Source organism: Silurus meridionalis, chromosome 24 (genome assembly GCF_014805685.1).
Source record: "Silurus meridionalis isolate SWU-2019-XX chromosome 24, ASM1480568v1, whole genome shotgun sequence".
Taxonomy (NCBI): Eukaryota; Metazoa; Chordata; class Actinopteri; order Siluriformes; family Siluridae; genus Silurus; species Silurus meridionalis.
The window spans coordinates 18,262,154-18,279,287 of record NC_060907.1 but is presented as its reverse complement, the minus strand read 5'-3'; the positions used below and the strand labels follow the sequence as shown (position 1 = coordinate 18,279,287).

At 39.7% G+C, this 17,134-nt stretch overlaps 1 protein-coding gene across 3 annotated transcripts in view; it reads right to left on the bottom strand.

Annotated features, from left to right (window-relative positions):
• Positions 1 to 16,680, bottom strand: part of gpc5a (glypican 5a) — a 111,365-nt gene extending 94,685 nt beyond the window's left edge. For all 3 annotated transcript variants that reach the window (XM_046837331.1, XM_046837332.1, XM_046837333.1), the window contains exons 1-3: positions 16,597 to 16,680; positions 15,302 to 15,531; positions 12,714 to 12,875 (exon numbers count right to left, since the gene is read on the bottom strand). In XM_046837331.1, coding sequence (XP_046693287.1) covers positions 12,714 to 12,875; positions 15,302 to 15,449 — 310 coding nt within the window. In that variant the 5' untranslated portion in view covers positions 15,450 to 15,531; positions 16,597 to 16,680. The remainder of the gene's footprint in view (positions 1 to 12,713; positions 12,876 to 15,301; positions 15,532 to 16,596) is intronic.
• Between the last annotated feature and the right edge of the window lie 454 nt (positions 16,681 to 17,134).

Here is a 17,134-nt window from a genome sequence, read left to right as displayed (position 1 = left end):
TAAGTTTCACCTTCCAAAATATCTTGACTGTTGCGATGGACACAGATGAGGTTCCCCAAACACACAGAGATCAGATTCTCTTCCACTCACACCTGTTTCATTTCTTTCTTTCATAATTTTACCGTTTATCCTGCCCTCTTTCATTTTTCCCTTCGTTCCATCTTCAATTACACATCACTCCTTTTTCATCTTTTACTTGAACCTTTCTTTGAAGACCCAAACCACAAACTTCTTTCATTTTTTCTCTTGACAAAGTTTTTAAGTTACACCTCTTTTTAAACTTTGTCCATCCCTCTATCCGTTTGTTTGAAGCGCAGAACATCGTCTGTGTGAGGAAACTCTTTGTGTTAAACAGGGTCATGCAAATCAGTCATATGATGTGCGGTTTAGCCGGTTTTCAACTTCACGTGTGTTCACGTGGAAGGAGAAAACAGAGATAAAACCAAGAGGAAACACATGATTTGTGATGAAGGGGGGAAAAAAAACAGGATTTGTGCCACAATGTAGAGCAGGATTTTGAGATTCATATGTGAGTTCTATATTCCACATTGACACTCCATTTGCTATAATAATATCATTCGCTCAACTGGGCAGATGTTCCACTAGATTTTTGGGGGAGTTTAGAGATCTATAACAGAAGATCTTCCATCCAAACAAAAAAATCTATATAAAGTGCCTCCAACAGTTTGGTGAAGACCCACAAATAGCTGGAAAAAGTCAGAATACTCTTGTCTATATGTTGTATGTGAGAAAATAGTGTTTCTTGAAAGAGTTTCTAGAGTTCTTCAAATGCTCATGGACTTCTGAACAGGTAGCCAGGTTTCGGAAAATGTTCCAATGATTCCCAATTTTACATTTTTTTTCATCTATGCAGCAACTATTAATTCCTTAGAAAGATCGATACAAACTCAAAGTTACCTATAACGGATTTACGATTTAAAAACCGGTCTCCATGCTAAAAAATCATGTTCTTTTCTCGAAAATCCTTCAAGGTTCCTTAGGAGGTTCTGCGTTCATAAAATTGTTTGGGATTTCTTTATTAAATTATAAAAAATAAAAATTTGATGCATTTCCTGAAATATAGGAGTAGCTTGGAATATGTATGGGGTCCAGGTTTGCAAACTTGTGCTTTTCCAGTTGGAATCCGGAGCCTTTAATGAGATGGCTTGGGACGTTTCTCCAATAGTGGCCATGCACGTTCTTCATACAAGGTGATATCAAAAAGTTTCGAGACGCGCTCAGTTTACAAGAAAGTCCTTTATTTATCTACATTTACAAGCTATCACCTTTGAAACAGCAATATGGGGCTCCCCGTGTTCCTCGCACTTCTGGAATGTGTCCTGGAAGACTTCTTTTCCCAAGCGTGTCAAGCACCTTCTGCGTTTACGCACCGGATCTCCACAACGCTGCCAAATCGGCGACCTTTGGGCTGAATCATTTATCTTCAGGAAGAGGGTGACGTCCGCATGTAGCTAAATCTGGAAAAAGTGAGATTATGTGGATCGATTTCCGTCGATCATCACGCACCTGAATAGTTTAGACAATTTTAAGTTTTAAGTCGTTGAAGTTCCGTTGTCTTCCGGTGATGTTCTTCACTCTCGAGGCGGTTTCACACAGAATTTCACCTTCGCTCTTTGTAGTATGGCCGGAATAGCACCAGTTAGCACCATTACTCTCAAAACTTTTCTGTTTTAGAGTTTCTCTTCCAAGGACCCTATAAGAACCATGTTATGGCATCAGACCAGCGAACACTGCCCTATTAAACCAGGCTACGAGGAATCCGAGCTAAACGAAGAAACCAACCAACAGGATTAGACATCACTCTCTTCAGTCGTGCGCCTCCTCCATTTCCTCAGCTACGCAATCCAGTTAGTTAACGAGTGCGAGTTAATTAGGAGACAGAGGAGCCTCTCCGCCAAGAGGCGAGAAAATCCGTTAAGAGTTAATCACTTAATGTCCCGCTCGCCCGATTCAATTACGCCGAGCTCGCTTTTGTTCCAGCGCTGCCTGGTGTTAATGAAACACAGCCGCTCGGGCGCTGGGAGAACGAAGGAGGAACAATAGCACGTCGAGTCATTAGCAGTCGTCTTCTGTGATGATACAAGTTCTCACTTTTTGTCCCCACACACACAATGACGGAACAAACGAAGCATGGTGTTCATTATGCTCGCCAGCATGTCGTCTTCAGCAGCAGCTTAACAAAGACAAGATTTTTCTTTCTTTTTGATACAAATGGGAAGAGTTTTACCTCTGACTGTTAGAAAAAAAGCACTGACACTGGAGACTCCTTCCATACACGAAAAACATCTAGACAAGTCTTCAGATGAGCAATTCTTAAAGCAAGCACCTAATTTGCAAATGCACCGACCAATCAGAATTCAGCAGCGCTAAAAAATAAAAATTTTTATCTAGAAAATTGAATAAAAAATTGACTTGTAATATAATATATATGTACAGAACTTTCTGAGTTCCCTCAGGAACGTATTAAGAGGCGGACCTCAAGTTTGTTTAGTCTCCCCTCCCACTTCCTCGCATTTTCACTGTTTTTTATTTTATTTTTATTATTATTGAACTTGAAAACATACAAAACAATGCCAGGGGTATAAAAGCAGAACTATTTTGTTTCGAGCATGTGCAAAGGACAAATTCTTTTTACAAATAGGATCTAACAAATGTAAACAAATACAATTTTTCCATTTATTTAATTTTATTAAATCAGTTTCATTTGTGCCAATTGAATTGATTTTACATTACATTAAGCAGGCATTTTATTTACAATAGTTTTAAAGATGTAAACTGCTGATTTTCACGCTAATGATTTGAAACTGCGTTAATAAAAACGATTTTGGACACACACACACACACACACACACACACACACACACACACACACACACACACACACACACAGGGCCACGTCACCCCAGACTCATTATACTAATCATCCATGTTATGCTAATCAGCACTAGGGTGACTTGTAAAGCCAAACCTAATCCACAATGGTTTGTCTTTGTGTACAGTTCATGCTTCAGAAATATGTAGTTAATTACTGGATTTAGTGTACGTTTGTGTGTGTGAAATTACAGGAGGGGGGACTGTTTGTATGAAGTCGGTAAGAGTGGGAAATTGAGTGTGGGTGGATTCAGGAGTCAGGCTGGTGTTACAGACAGCTATTATAATCTCCTATACACATGGATACGGAAAGAGAGACAGAGTAAATGGTCACTGAAAAGACAAACCTTTCCATCTCTGTCCTCCTTTCTGTGTTCCTCTCTCTTTTTTTGTGTCTTTCCAGTTCTCATGCTAAAAGAATGCTCTGTTTTTGAACCCTGTTATTTTGCGTGAGGAGAAGTGGAGCTCCTGACCGAGGTTACTAACTGTGCTTTCGTGTGTGTGTGTGTGTGTGTGTGTGTGTGTGTGTGTGTGTGTGTGTGTGTGTGTGTGTGTGTGTGTGAACGAGTATAAAAGTTGGAACTCTTGCAAGATAAAACCACAGCAACACACAATAATGTGTTAATTAGGCTCTGACATGAGAAATTAAATATACTAGCAAGTTCTAGATCATATGTGGAGTGTACAGTTATTAGCACTAGATTCGGTATTGTTCCTACATCTAGAGTCATGTTTTCTGGTATGACGTTCAAGATTAGGAACATAATACCTAGGCACAAGATTTTGTTAGAAAAACCTTGGACCAAAGTGTCCAGATTCTGTGTTGAGAATGTAGTTCCTAGGCTCTATATTCTTGTCAAGATAGTAGATTCTAGGCTCTAGGTTCTGTGTTCTAGTTTATGTGTTGAAGACTCCTAGTCTTTGGTCTTTGGAGTCTTTGGATTCTATTTTAAGAACGTAATTCCAAGGCTCAACATTCTGTATCAAGATTGTAGTTCCCAGGCTCTAGATTCTCAGTCAAAGAAGTAGAGATTACTAATATGGAGTATTGAGATCATTTTAAATTGCTCTTGTCAGTAAACTCAAGATTCTTGGATAAGAATGTAGTTCCTATGCTTGCGATTTTGTCTAGAAAACATCCTTTCTTGAGAAGAGAGTTCCCAGGCTCTAGATTCTCAGTCAAAAAAGTAAAGATTCTATTGTGGAATAATGAGTAAATAAGTAATGAGATCATTACCATAAATGCAAATGTATTACCCAAGCTCTAGATTCTCTGGTGAGATTGTACTTCCTAGGCTTTCCAATCTGTGTCAAGATCGTAGGTCCTAGCTCTAGAGCCCATGTTAAGTATAGTTGGTCATTCCAGATTCTGTGCTGAGTACAATGTTTCTTACTGTAGAGTCTGTGCCATGTACATTGAACATAACTCTTTGCTCTAGAGTGTCAAGATCATTATTCCTAGCTCTTGAATCTGTGTTAAAAATCACTTCTAGCTATAAAGTGTATGGCCCTTTATAGCTAGAGTGTAAAGTGAAGGGTCCATAGGCCAGTAGCTGATTGGTTAAAATATTGGTCTTTTAATCTAGAATTGTTGAGAAATGCTCTCAACCCTCCTCAGTATAAACAGTATAATTGTAGATTACTTTGGGTAAGTTCTGCTTTCCTAGATCGAGTCCTAAGATTCTGTAGTCAAGGTCACTGATTCTAGCTATGGAGTTGTTGCAGTCCGTGGGCCCATAATTGTGAACAGTAGAGACTGAATACAGAGTTTCTTCAGGTTTCACAAGCTCGAGATTAAGATTTTTTAAGACCATTGAGAATGAAATTTAAAACCTTTATCACAACATCAAAAACACACACATACATTGTTGGCAACTGGTCTTAACTGAGCACTACACTTGCTTAACTTGCACTTCCACATAGCTGAAAAATATGGTACAATCCAGAAGAGATTCGCTCCAATAACAGAAAGCTGATTGGCTGTTTCGGGTTGGTTTTATTTGTAGTCGTAATACAGCAAATTATATATGATACAAATTATTAAGGATGCACCGAAATGAAAATTCTGGGCCGAAACCGAAAACCGAAAAAGAGGAAAGCAAGGCCGAAAACCGAAACACCAAAAAGAAATTATGCCAATTATTATTACTATTGCATTTATGGCTATGACTGTGTACTAACCTTACTAAAATCAAGGCATTTCAATAGCATAAATTAATATTAAAGTTTCAAAGAATAAATCGATTACAAATTATGAAAATATTTATTTATAGCACATTGCAACAATGCACAGGATAAAATAAATAAAAATTTAGTCCTAAATGTTTAACTTAAATGCACTCGTGTACATTAAATAATAATGTACAGGCCCTCTGGCCTGCTGAAAGGTTGTAAAATTAAACATGTTCTTTCATAAAAACAAAGTGCATTCAGAACAAGTGCAACTGCTTAAAGATACAACACTATCACTGGGAAACTTTCTGCCTTTTCAAAAACGTCCGCCACAGATGGAGTGCGCATGCTCGGAGGGGTTTTGCTTTTCTGTGCCGCGTTCCTCTCATATTCAGCATAGTGATCGGGATGATTGGATTTCAGGTGATAAATTAAACCCGACGTGGAGAAAGTTTTTGCAGACAAAATTTCGGCATTATATGTTTTGTAAATCGCTATCCGTGGGTCTTTCTCAGATATACTGAAATACGTCCACACCGCACACATGTTTTAGAAAAGCACGTGCAGGCCGCATTTTCTGTTTGCGTCATCACAACAAACTGTTTCGGCCGCGTTTTTTCGGTGATCAAGCCGAAAACCGAAAATGCACTTCTGGGCCATTTTCGACCGAAAATTTTCAGTGGCCGAATATTCGGTGCATCCCTACAAATTATAATTATGTATTATATACTAGCAAAAAAAAAAACCTACATTATGATGTAAACGAATAAACAAAAAAATTAAAGTGCTGCAGGAGCATTTCAATGAGTTTTAGAAGCAGCGTTACATGGACATCGGAAAATTAAGACCTGTTTAAAAAAATGTAAGACCAAGAAATGGGAATTTGAAACTTTTTAAGGCCTCACATTTTTATTTTAAAATTGTAGCCTTTTTAAGATCCTGCAGAAACCCTGTAAATAGAGTCGCAAGGTTGCTAGAGTCCCAATCTGCTGAGTCCAGGCCCAAAGAGAATTGTCTTCAAGATGCAGCTATGCAACATTTTTCAGTCCATTTTTACGATGTGCCGCACAATCTGAGAAGCCACATGAGCCTATTTGAGACAGTGAACAAGTCCATAAAACCATATGAGGTGAGTGTGTAACAATGTCAAACTGGAAGCCATACTTGTTAGCTTCATTGGCCTCCATAGGCTTTAAATGCAGATTCATAAATACAGATTGCTGTGGGGAATTCCCATTTAAAAGAAATTCTCTTGGGAATGGGACGTGTGTCTTTGTCTCTCGCTCACACACAACCACCCACATGGCTTTTCCGTGTCCTGCCACTAAAAATAATGAGTCTAAAATGGGAGACAAAAGCATACACGCATAAATAAGAGCCAGATGCTGCCAGTGAGACTTAATCAAAACCGAAGTGACAGCAGGCAGAGAGGCACATTAGAGCATCAGTCATGCATTTAATGCACTATTTATCAACATTAAGCATTCAAGAGGATCGTCTTTAATCCTGTCAACACCCTGCTCAATATCCTTGTCCACAGGCTATGGAAATGGACACTATAAACACCCCGAATTAAACGGCGCACCAGACGTCACATTTTATGCTTGTGGTTAAAGAGGATTAGGAATATTAGCATTGTGTGATTAACAGTGTTAGCTATGGCCAAATAGGCATAGACAATACTACATTTTTGCTCATAATCGTCTGAAAATCAGATTTAGCATACATTTTAGTTGCTGACACAAGCACACAGCATTGTACGAACTACACAAACTTTGTACATGAGGTAAAGTCAAATATTACTATAAAGAGAATGATATTAATGAGTCAAACACTGATTGATTTCGATTACAATGATTACAAATCTTCAAAAAATCGTGGAAATTGGGCAATGAGTGTTGTGGCGAGGTCGAGTCAGGCGTTTCTTCTATCATTTATTCCTCTCTAAATGTTCTTCTTGATGTTGAACTGATAATGAACTGTTTGCTGGTGATAAGTAGATACACCAAGTGCCAATCAGAACAAGTTGGTGGACCCTGATTGGTGGATTGCTGAGTGTTTGACCAGTAAATTGTTATCCTCATAAATTAAGAAGGATTTTGCAAAATGTAGGTAAGTAAAAAGTCAAGCAAAAGTCTTTAAATGGAAATCCTTCAAGAACAGTAGTGAATTACATTTACTTCATTTCTGTCCATCACTGCAAGGACAAAAAAGTTTTTTGTGGTATTATGACCAGGTAACCACAACAGTAACAAAACAACAATCAAATAAAAGTCAACATTTACCTCAGAGATGAGAGAAGAATAAAAACTTAAGACCAACTGTGGCTAAAGGTTCATCTATAGCATCAAAAAAGCTCCAAAAAATGCACCACAGAAGTACAAATTTCTAAATAGACTGAGATATTTCCAGAAAACAGAGGCTAATACAGGAAACATCCACAATAAGTGTATTAACAATGCTGACAGGGCTGCATAATCAACTTTTAGCCTTCCTGAATTAGCCTTATGTTAACCTTGAGTTGGGCGATTTCAAAACAAATAGACAAATATTATTAAAATAAAATTTTCCTTGACAAAAATTGAATATAATTAATCATATTTGACAAGAATGACATTCTTGAATCCCTAAACATTGGTCAATGTAAAACATTATTACTTTTGAAAGCTAATAGGGTCAAGAGAAGCCTGAGATCTGCTTAGCATCAAATTCATTAGCATCAAATAAATATTTGAGACCTCAGTGCTCGTGCTAATGGTGCTACAAAGCTAATTCGGTATAATATACCACGAAAAATCGGTTGTAAATTTGATAAACAATACATTCTAATGATAGTTCAGGAGGCTGAATGTCTGTGGTACCAAGCAAAGTTTAAATGCTAGCATATGTATAGCACAATAAAAAAAAGATAATATACATATAGTTTGAATTTAAAGGGCTACTTTGTGAATACAAATGGCACCGAACAAAGCTATCGAGAAACCCGTAGCATTTCGTATTTCTCACTATACGCATTCCATACTTCTTCTTTTTCTTTTTTCGGCTTCTCCCATAAAGGGTCGACACAGTGGATCATCCGTCTCCACAACCCCCCTGTCCTCTACATCTGCCTCTGTCACAACAACTACCTGCATGTCTTTCTTCACCATATCCATAAACCTCCTCCTTGGTCTTCCGCTTTTCCTCCTTCCTGGTAGCTCCATCCCTCAGACATGGGTATCCGTGTCCCTTCTCTGCACATGTCCAAACCATCTCAATCTCACCTCCCTCGCCTTGTCTCTAAAATATCGTCTGTCAACCTGTCCATCACCACTGCAAACAGGAAAGGGCTCAGCGAGGATCCTTGCTGCAGTCCAACCTCCACCATAAACCAGTCTGTTGTTCCTACTGCACACTTCAATGCTGTCACACTGTCCTCATGTCCTGCACCACCCTCACATACTTCTCTGACACACCTGACTTCCTCATACAATACCACAACTCCTCTCTTGGCACTCTGTCGTATGCTTTGTCTAAATCAACAAACACATAATGCAACTCCTTCTGACCTTCTCTATACTTCTTCATCAACATTCTCGAAGCAAATAATGCGTCTGTGGTGCTCTTCCTAGGCATGAAACCATACTGTTGCTCACAGATGGTCACCTCTTCTCTCAGCCTGGCTTCCACTACTCTTTCCCATAACTTCATGGTGTGACGCATTCCATACTTATGCATACCAAATAGTTAACAAGTTAAACAGAAACAATATTGACACTTAGAGAGCTAATGGCGGAAAGAGAGGCCCTTTTTCTTTTTCATATCTAGTCCTTATAAAACATTCGCATAAAATAACACTAGGAAATTATGCAATAAAATGCTAAAACTTTACAAATAAAGAAATTCGTTTAGTGAGATTTTAAAGCTATACATATGGTAAAAGCTCAAATCTTAGCATTAACTAGCTAAGTTAGTAAGTTACTAGCTAGGTTAGTAGTTAGTAATGTAGTTAATTAGTATTTTAGCATGTCTAGCAAACCAGGTGTTCTAGTCTTTCAGCAATGCCTTTACTAGGGACCATATAAACGCCTCAGTAATAAAGCACACTACTGAATGAAAGGGCACAGCTTTGGCTTTAAGTGTGTGTGTTTGTGTGTGTGTGTGTGTGTGTGTGTGTGTGTGTGTGTACTGTAGGCTTTCCCTTTCTTTTCTTCAACTTTTCTTTCTCATTCAGTCTTCCCTCCATGGAAACCAAAACGATCGTTTTGTCTCACCTGCTGTGTATCAGCTACTTTTTCCTCAAATCCTTTATGTCTGAATGGCTCTGTTCCAAATCAAGTGTCTTTCCAGTTAGCGCACCAGAATAAGATGATTGTTTGGGCAGACATGGACCACCGAACAGTCATCGTGACTGAAATAAAAACAAAAAGACTTGTCTTGTAGCCAACACTCAGGATTGTCTTTGTTGGCATTTTCTTTCTTGGAGGAAGTCGTCTTCTTCTTTCGGGCTGCTCCCATTAGGGGTCGCCACAGCGGATCATCCGTCTCCATACCCCCCTGTAATCTACATCTGCCTCTTTCTAACCAACGTCAAACAAAACATCCTACATGCGCTGCCCCTTTAATAAACTCGTATCTAATCCTGTCTATCGTCGTCACTCCCAACAAAAACCTCAACATCTTCAGCTCTGCTACCTCCAGCTCCACCTCCTGTATTTTACTCAATACCACTGTCTCTAAACCATACAACATCGCAGGTCTCACCACAGTCCTATAAACTTTCCCTTTCATTCTTGCAGATACCTTTCTATCACAAATCACTCCTGCTATCACTCTTCTTCACCCACTCCACCCTGCCAGCACTCTTTTCTTCACTTCCCTAAAACACTCTCCATTACTTTGCACTGTTGACCTCAGGTACCTGAACTCCTCCACCTTCTCCACCTCTTCTTCCTGCAACCACACCACTCCACTGCCCCCCCTCTCATTCACACACATGTACTCTGACTTACTCCTACTGACTTTCATTCACCTTCTCTCCAGCACGTACCTCCACCTCTCCAGACTCTTCTCAACCTGCTCCCTGCTCTCACCACAAATAACAATATCATCTGCAAACATTCATCAGCTGTTTAAAATAATTCCTCCACCTTCTCAACCCACTCTCCTCACTAGTCAACACATTTCCATCTCCATACTTTATTGCTCCAACTTGCAGCACATCCTTTCCAGCTCGGACCCTCTGCCTGGCCAATCGGTATAAATCCTTTTCTCCTTCCTTGGTGTCCAACTTCTCCTACAGCTCCTCATATGCCTTTTCCTTGGCTTTTGCCACATCCCTCTTCACCTGCTGCCGCATCTCCTTTTACTCCTGCCTACTTTTCTCATCACTCTGTTGATCCCAATTCTGTTTCTCCAACCTTTTTCTCCTTATGATCTCCTGCACTTCCTCATTCCACCACCACATCTCTTTGTCTTTCTATTTCCAGATGTCACACCAAGTACCTTTCTAGCTGTCTCCCTCATCACTTCTGCAGTAGTTGCCCAATCATCCAGCACCTCTTCACCACCACCAAGCCCCTGTCTGACCTCTTCCCTGAACCTCACACTACACTCTTCCTCCTTCAGTTTCCACCATCTTATGCTTCTTTCAGTCATCACTCTCCTCCTCTTCTTCTTCGCCTCCAAAACCATCCTACAGACCACCATCCGATGCTGTCTAGCTACACTGTCCCCTGCCGACACCTTACAGTCTCAAATCATTTTCAGGTTGCATCTCATACATAGAACATAGTCCACCCGTGTGCATCTTCTTGATGAAAGTCTCTCGAGAATAAAACCTTCCATTTGAGGGGTTCACGTGTTAATGTGGCAACATGGATAAAGCTAAATGAAGAGATTAGGGTTAATAAGACTAGCTAGCATGCAGCTGTTTCTTTGTTTTTACAGAATGTGAACTGAAAAAGTCAAAAACATCTCGTATGACCAAAGTTACCATTATCCAGTACTGTTCAAATATTGTTAACCTTATTTCAATCACAACATCCCTGTAAACATTGTAGCATTTCCTGGTTAAATTTAACAAGCCAATGGAAAGCGAATATAGCTAGCTCATTTAAATAAATTGCTACCCACCATTACAGGGTTTCTATAGAATTTTCATTTTAAAATTCTATACTTTTCCAGACTCAGATATAAAGAATTTCCTAAAGACTGTTAAGATATTCAACATCTGAAAACATGATTTGACTATAACATGCGTTACATTACAATATCTGATGTATGTCAAGAATCAGAATCTCTCTGTTTTCTCATGTGTTTAGTCGCACGACACGGGGCGCTGTACTGTCATGGCAACTGCTGCCACACAACGTAACAACCAACCACAGCTGTGCAGGTCCGGTCTAGCGCTGATCAACGAAAATGTTCAGCGAACAAAAATGCTTTTCAAAATGGATGAATTCGTAAACAAATTAGAAGCTTTCGAAAACGATGTCGCATTTTTTGTCGTTGGCGCGATGGCTGGAAAGTTTCTGTGTGGATGAGCAACTTTTGGGAAATGATTTTGACAATTTTTCAAATGTATCCAGATCACTATAGATGTAGACTTTCTAAAATTATACTTTCTAAATTATAGATTCTAACATTTTTATATTTTAGAAAAACAAATAGGGCAAAAGTATAGAAATAAAAAATATTTTTCAATACTCAGTATTGTTTTTTCCCCCTAACTAATCCAGACCCTGAAATCAAATTCCATACTTTTTCATGCTTTTCCAAAATGTGTTTAATCTCTGATCTTACTAGCACCTTTCGCACATTGCTAAAGCTCTATTGAGCAAAGCAATATAGATGTCCACGTAAGCCACTATTAAAGCCTGGACCCCGACCGTGAAGTGACAGAATTTGGTGTTTGGAGGTGTGTATGCTTTCAGGTGATATCCTTCGGTTGTCTTTTTGATCTAAATGCTATACCATAACTGACGAAAACGTACATGTTGAGACAGATTCCGAAAGAGAGAGAGGTTAAAAAAACATACGGACATCCAGAAAGGGACGGAGACAACACAGACAGCGAGACAGACCGAGAGAGAGATAGACTGAAAAAAGAGAAATATGTAGAGAGACATGCAGAGACAGCGATACTGAGATGAGTCTGATAACGTGGCCAAGGGAGCAAAAAACCTTGTTTTGATGTTAATAGGAAGAAAGACAAAGTAAAAAAAAAAAGACAGAGAGAAAGAAATGGATAGAGTTTGGTCTTTGGGTGGTAAAATTACAGGTTTGTATATATTTTTTTTCTAACAGGACATTTGATTTGAGGTTAAAAGGAATGTGCAAGTTTGTGTTTACAGTTTACAGTCGCAGAAACATCTCATCATGAACCATTAGCCTCCCAGAATTCAACTTAAGTGCCTTAAATTACCACCACTGGGCCCTGTAATACACACACATCACTGGGGACTAACATCACGCTGACTCTGAAGCAAAGACGGACAAACAAAAACCTAAAGGTGAAACAGTACAAACGAAAAAAACAAAATGTATACATTTTTGGTGTCTACAAGGAACCCCATCCGACCAAACCAAGCTCTTCTAGTCGAACAAAATCACAGGGCAAACTCACACCCAGCCTTAGGCGAGCTCCGACGTGGTGTGAACTTACTCACCTTGTAAGGCAGCGATACTTTGCGTGATGAGTGACTTTAGGTTGGAACTAAAGGTCTGCAAAAGGTTCTGGAAGTCCTGATGCACTGCTGTCTGGTACTCCTCCTCCACCTTCCTCGTGCAGCAGGTCGCGCCGCGGCTGAGACACACCTGAAGATCCGATTCTGGCAGAACCGAAAAAGGAAATTGATTTATTTTTTTCAAACAAACTGATCATCAACCAGCATATTTTTACTTTATGACTTTTTCCTCAAGGTGATTCTTCCAATGGTCTTGAGTGTGTATAATGATTTGTCTGGCTGGGGGGTGTGTATGTACGAGGTGGTATTAAAACGTTTCTAGATTAGCTCCGTTTACAGGAAATTTCTTTATGTTTATACACTGTCACCTACAAAATAGTCCACTTGAACAGCAATACAGCGCCTCCAGCATTCCTGCCGCTGTTGGAATGTGTTCTGGAAGTCCTCTTTTTGAAGCGTGTCAGGCACCTTCTGTGATTTGTGCATACATTCACATCCCAGAGTCTGAATCTGAACGGAGAACATCATTGCCAATCTGGAGTTCTAATCAAGTCCAAAGTCTGTTGTCCTGGAGTTTAATTGGAGTCTGTAGCCCCCAAGCCTTAGAACCAAAGTCTAGTACCCAAACTGAGTACAGATGTAGTTTTAAGTTTCTAGATCTTAAGTCATATTAAACTCAAAATATGTGCTTCAAGAGTCCAGTGTATAGTCCAAAGATGGAGATGGAGTCAAATACGGTCAAGAGCTCTGGAATCCATGTTGTGTATCATGGGTAGAACAAAAAGATGAGCCCTGGGGTTATTTCTAGCTCTAGAATACAAGTAGGGTCCAGGCTTTTCTAGATTTGATTGAACTGCGGCTAAAGTCCCAAAAATCGAAAGGTGACACTATACTGGCAACAAAAATACGAAACAGAAAGAACCTTCAAAAGAACCTTTAAAAGAACACTTAAAGAACTTTTTAGTGAACGTGGCAAAATCTTGAAGCCCATGCTTAAGTCCAAACATTGATGCTATTCTGCAAGGGTTTAGCCCCATCTATGCTGTTTATTAGTGAAGAAGGACCAGCATCTGACGACTATTTAGCAGATATCATTAGGCATTGTTCCATTCTGTAAAGAACACTAACATAATCGTTCCATCTAGCATTGAGATGTTCTACGTAGGTTCTTCATAGGTTCTTTTGGTCTTTTCTCTACGTGTACAATTTGAAATCAGACTGTCAGAAGAACATCTTGTTCCTGCTTATCTCTGTGAATGATATCATCGAGGCTGGCAACAACTTTTCATCCACAACACACTCACACACTTGATACCGGCACACACTCGACCGCATGCAGGTCAGCTGTGCAGCTGCGGGTTTGAACATGAACCGGCGCACGCGAGTGTAAAGAAAAAAAAAATCCAGCTAACGTTTAACGAGAGCTTTTCCATCGCTGAATCAGAAAGCGCAGAGTTCGTGTTTTTTTTCTAAATCAAAACACGCGCACACTTGCGGTTTTCAAATGAAATCGTTTTCACGATTGTCATCTCCTGCTCATCTCCTGCTCGTCTCCTGCTCATTCAGATCATCTGAGACGATAAGCCTCAGGCGAGGTTTTTTTTTTCCCCTCCTGCTCAACCTCCGCCCTAATGTTTCAAATTCAGACGGATTTATTTTCACTAAGCTGCGACGCATCACTTTTCGGCGCAAGATTCTACACGCCCAGGTACTCAAAATGCAAACATTATGCCCAGGAATACAGAAAGCACGATTGTTGTGAAATCCTGGATCCATCAGAATGCTCATCCTGGGAATATCTAAACTTCACCTTCACTCTGCTGTGAATGGAGGTCAATCGAACCGGGGTCGAATCGCGAACAATCTAGAGTCACCCGCTGCAAACAATCTCGAATTTCAATCCTTTCCATCTTCATCAAACACAATAGTCGAGAATGATGTCACAACTTTGTGCAACTTAGTACGTTTTTTTTCACCTGGCTAGTTTTTATCACACCGCAACAACCGGTGTTCCCAAATACACTCGAGTGTGTACGTGTTGGGCTTGTTGTTTGATGGAAACTAAACAGTGACAATCACAGACATGAAGCTCTGCTTATCTCATCCTGTGGTGATGGAACGATAAAGTGGCTTAGACAGGAAAACTTTAGATAGTTGAAAGAATTTACTGATCAAATCTCCAGGGCCTCTTGAGTGCAGGCTCTAAGGATACTTGCGACACACACACATCAAAGTGGAACCTCAGTAAAAGAACAGAGGGACATATAGAGGACAAGTGGAGGAAATTCTAATTGTCCAACATACCATTGGTGTGTCTCAATAGGAATCTTTTACAGTTTACGGTGTCTCATAGTGTATATATAGTAATGCAGTCTTTTATCTGTCCCAGGTGTGTGTGTGTGTGTGTGTGTGTGTGTGTGTGTGTGTGTGGGTTGTCAACCTACCCATTTCCTGTCGCAGATGTTCGAGTGTGTCCTTTGCAGTGCTGTTCCCTGTTTTTTTGTGTGTATGTTTGTGATGTCCATTACCTTTTCTAGATTGTGTGTGTGTGTTGTAATGCTGTCCCATACCTGTCCCGGGTGTGTTTAGTAGACCAGTTGTGTCGATCTGCTGCAGCTGCAGAAGTTTGTGCACTCTATCGCAGCTCATCGAGTTTTGTCGGGTTTCGTCAGCCACAGCAGCGAGACACAAACACACCAACCACCACCGGCTCTCCATTTCAGCTACGACGACTTCAGCAGCGATGTTCGGAGATACTCCAGGTGTGTAGAGAACCTTGATCCACTCGATCCTCCAAATACTGCACGGGATCAGAGGGAAAAAAAGCCACATTAAAGCACAGGCATAAGTTTCACCATGATTCAGCTTTCTGAACACAACATCTTTGATGAACCACATTATACTGATGAACAATAACAGGATTTACCCGAGAAGCACACCTTAAAATCACTTTTGAACTTTTATGGAGTGACTTAGAGAATGCTTGAATCTTGCTGTAGCTGTTTGGCAAAAACAAAGTTCGATTTTAGAAGTTTCGAAATCTTATTGCGGATTATTGAACTATATGTTTTATCAAACTGATTCATTCAATTCGAATCGATTCTGGAAAGCTTCATGACTCTCTGCACCTATTAAACTTCAGAGAATTATCCTAAATATTAAACCTCAAGAAAAGGGTTTCCTAAACAATTGTACAAATAAACTCCAAGCGATTTATTGACCCTTGAAGCTCGTTCTATTGGAAAATCGTAAAAAAAAAACCTAACTGTTAATTAAATCTTTATAATGTTCAAATATATGTCAAATATTATTCATTTAACCTCATAAATGTGTGCTTTTAAGCGCAATAGATCCGAATTTCACCTCAGGATACAGGCCTTGAAATAACTAACTGCAATCGCAAACACAGTTTCAGAATGGTTCAGTAAATCGTAAAAAAGCTCCAGAATCTCCAAATAATGTCCAGAATAATGTATTAAAACTATTCAACCTTCAGAACAATAAATGTTAAAGTTTTGCTACAAGTCATATACAAATATTTAGACTTAAACAACCGTCAACTCCTAATAAATAAATGACAAAAAAATTCAAGAAAATGTTTATTACAGGTCAAAAAGTCTCAATGTGTTGTGGAAGCTTTTGGTTAAATAACCTGTTGTGCACTAAAACATTATTCTAGACCTTCTCTAAAAATCCCAGAAATATGCTGCTTTAATCCCAACACCTTAAATACAACGACAATCCCTCAAGACTTTAATTTAATCCTATAAGTTTCTTAAAATGTCAGCAAAGCGACCTGAAGTCTCGAACGAAAGTTCACCAAGTGGTTTAGAAAGTTTAGAAGGTCAGAAAATCAGGACTGTACCTTAGATGACATGCAATAAGTCTCTCCCACGGTGCAGTAACAACCAGTACACACACATAAACACACACACTTCAACTAGAGCTGTCAAAGCAACACAGGCGGTGCCCTGGCATCTTCTCCGCCTCTTCCAGCTCCTCCTCCTCCTCCTCACTCTGACATTACACACACACACACACACACACCAGTCCACACACAGGTCCAAACACACACAGGATAGTGTAACTCAGGGCCACATGAACATGATCCAAAACACACACTCACACACTCATCAACTTGAAAAAGCTGCTCTTTCCTGCAGCAATGTTTTCATCCGTCACTGACGATGAAGAAAAGAGCAGCACTCTGTAATCCACAGAGCAGTAATGAGCCATAATTAGCTTCTTCTCAAATCAAGCGTGAATTTAAAAAGGCCGCCGTCAAATCCCCAACTTCCCAGAATCCACAGCGGCGCCTGTTGGACACGAGAGAGAAACACAAGGTAGAGGAGGTTCAAAAGAAATAAGGAAAGAGAACAAAAAGAGGAAGGGAAAAGACAGGA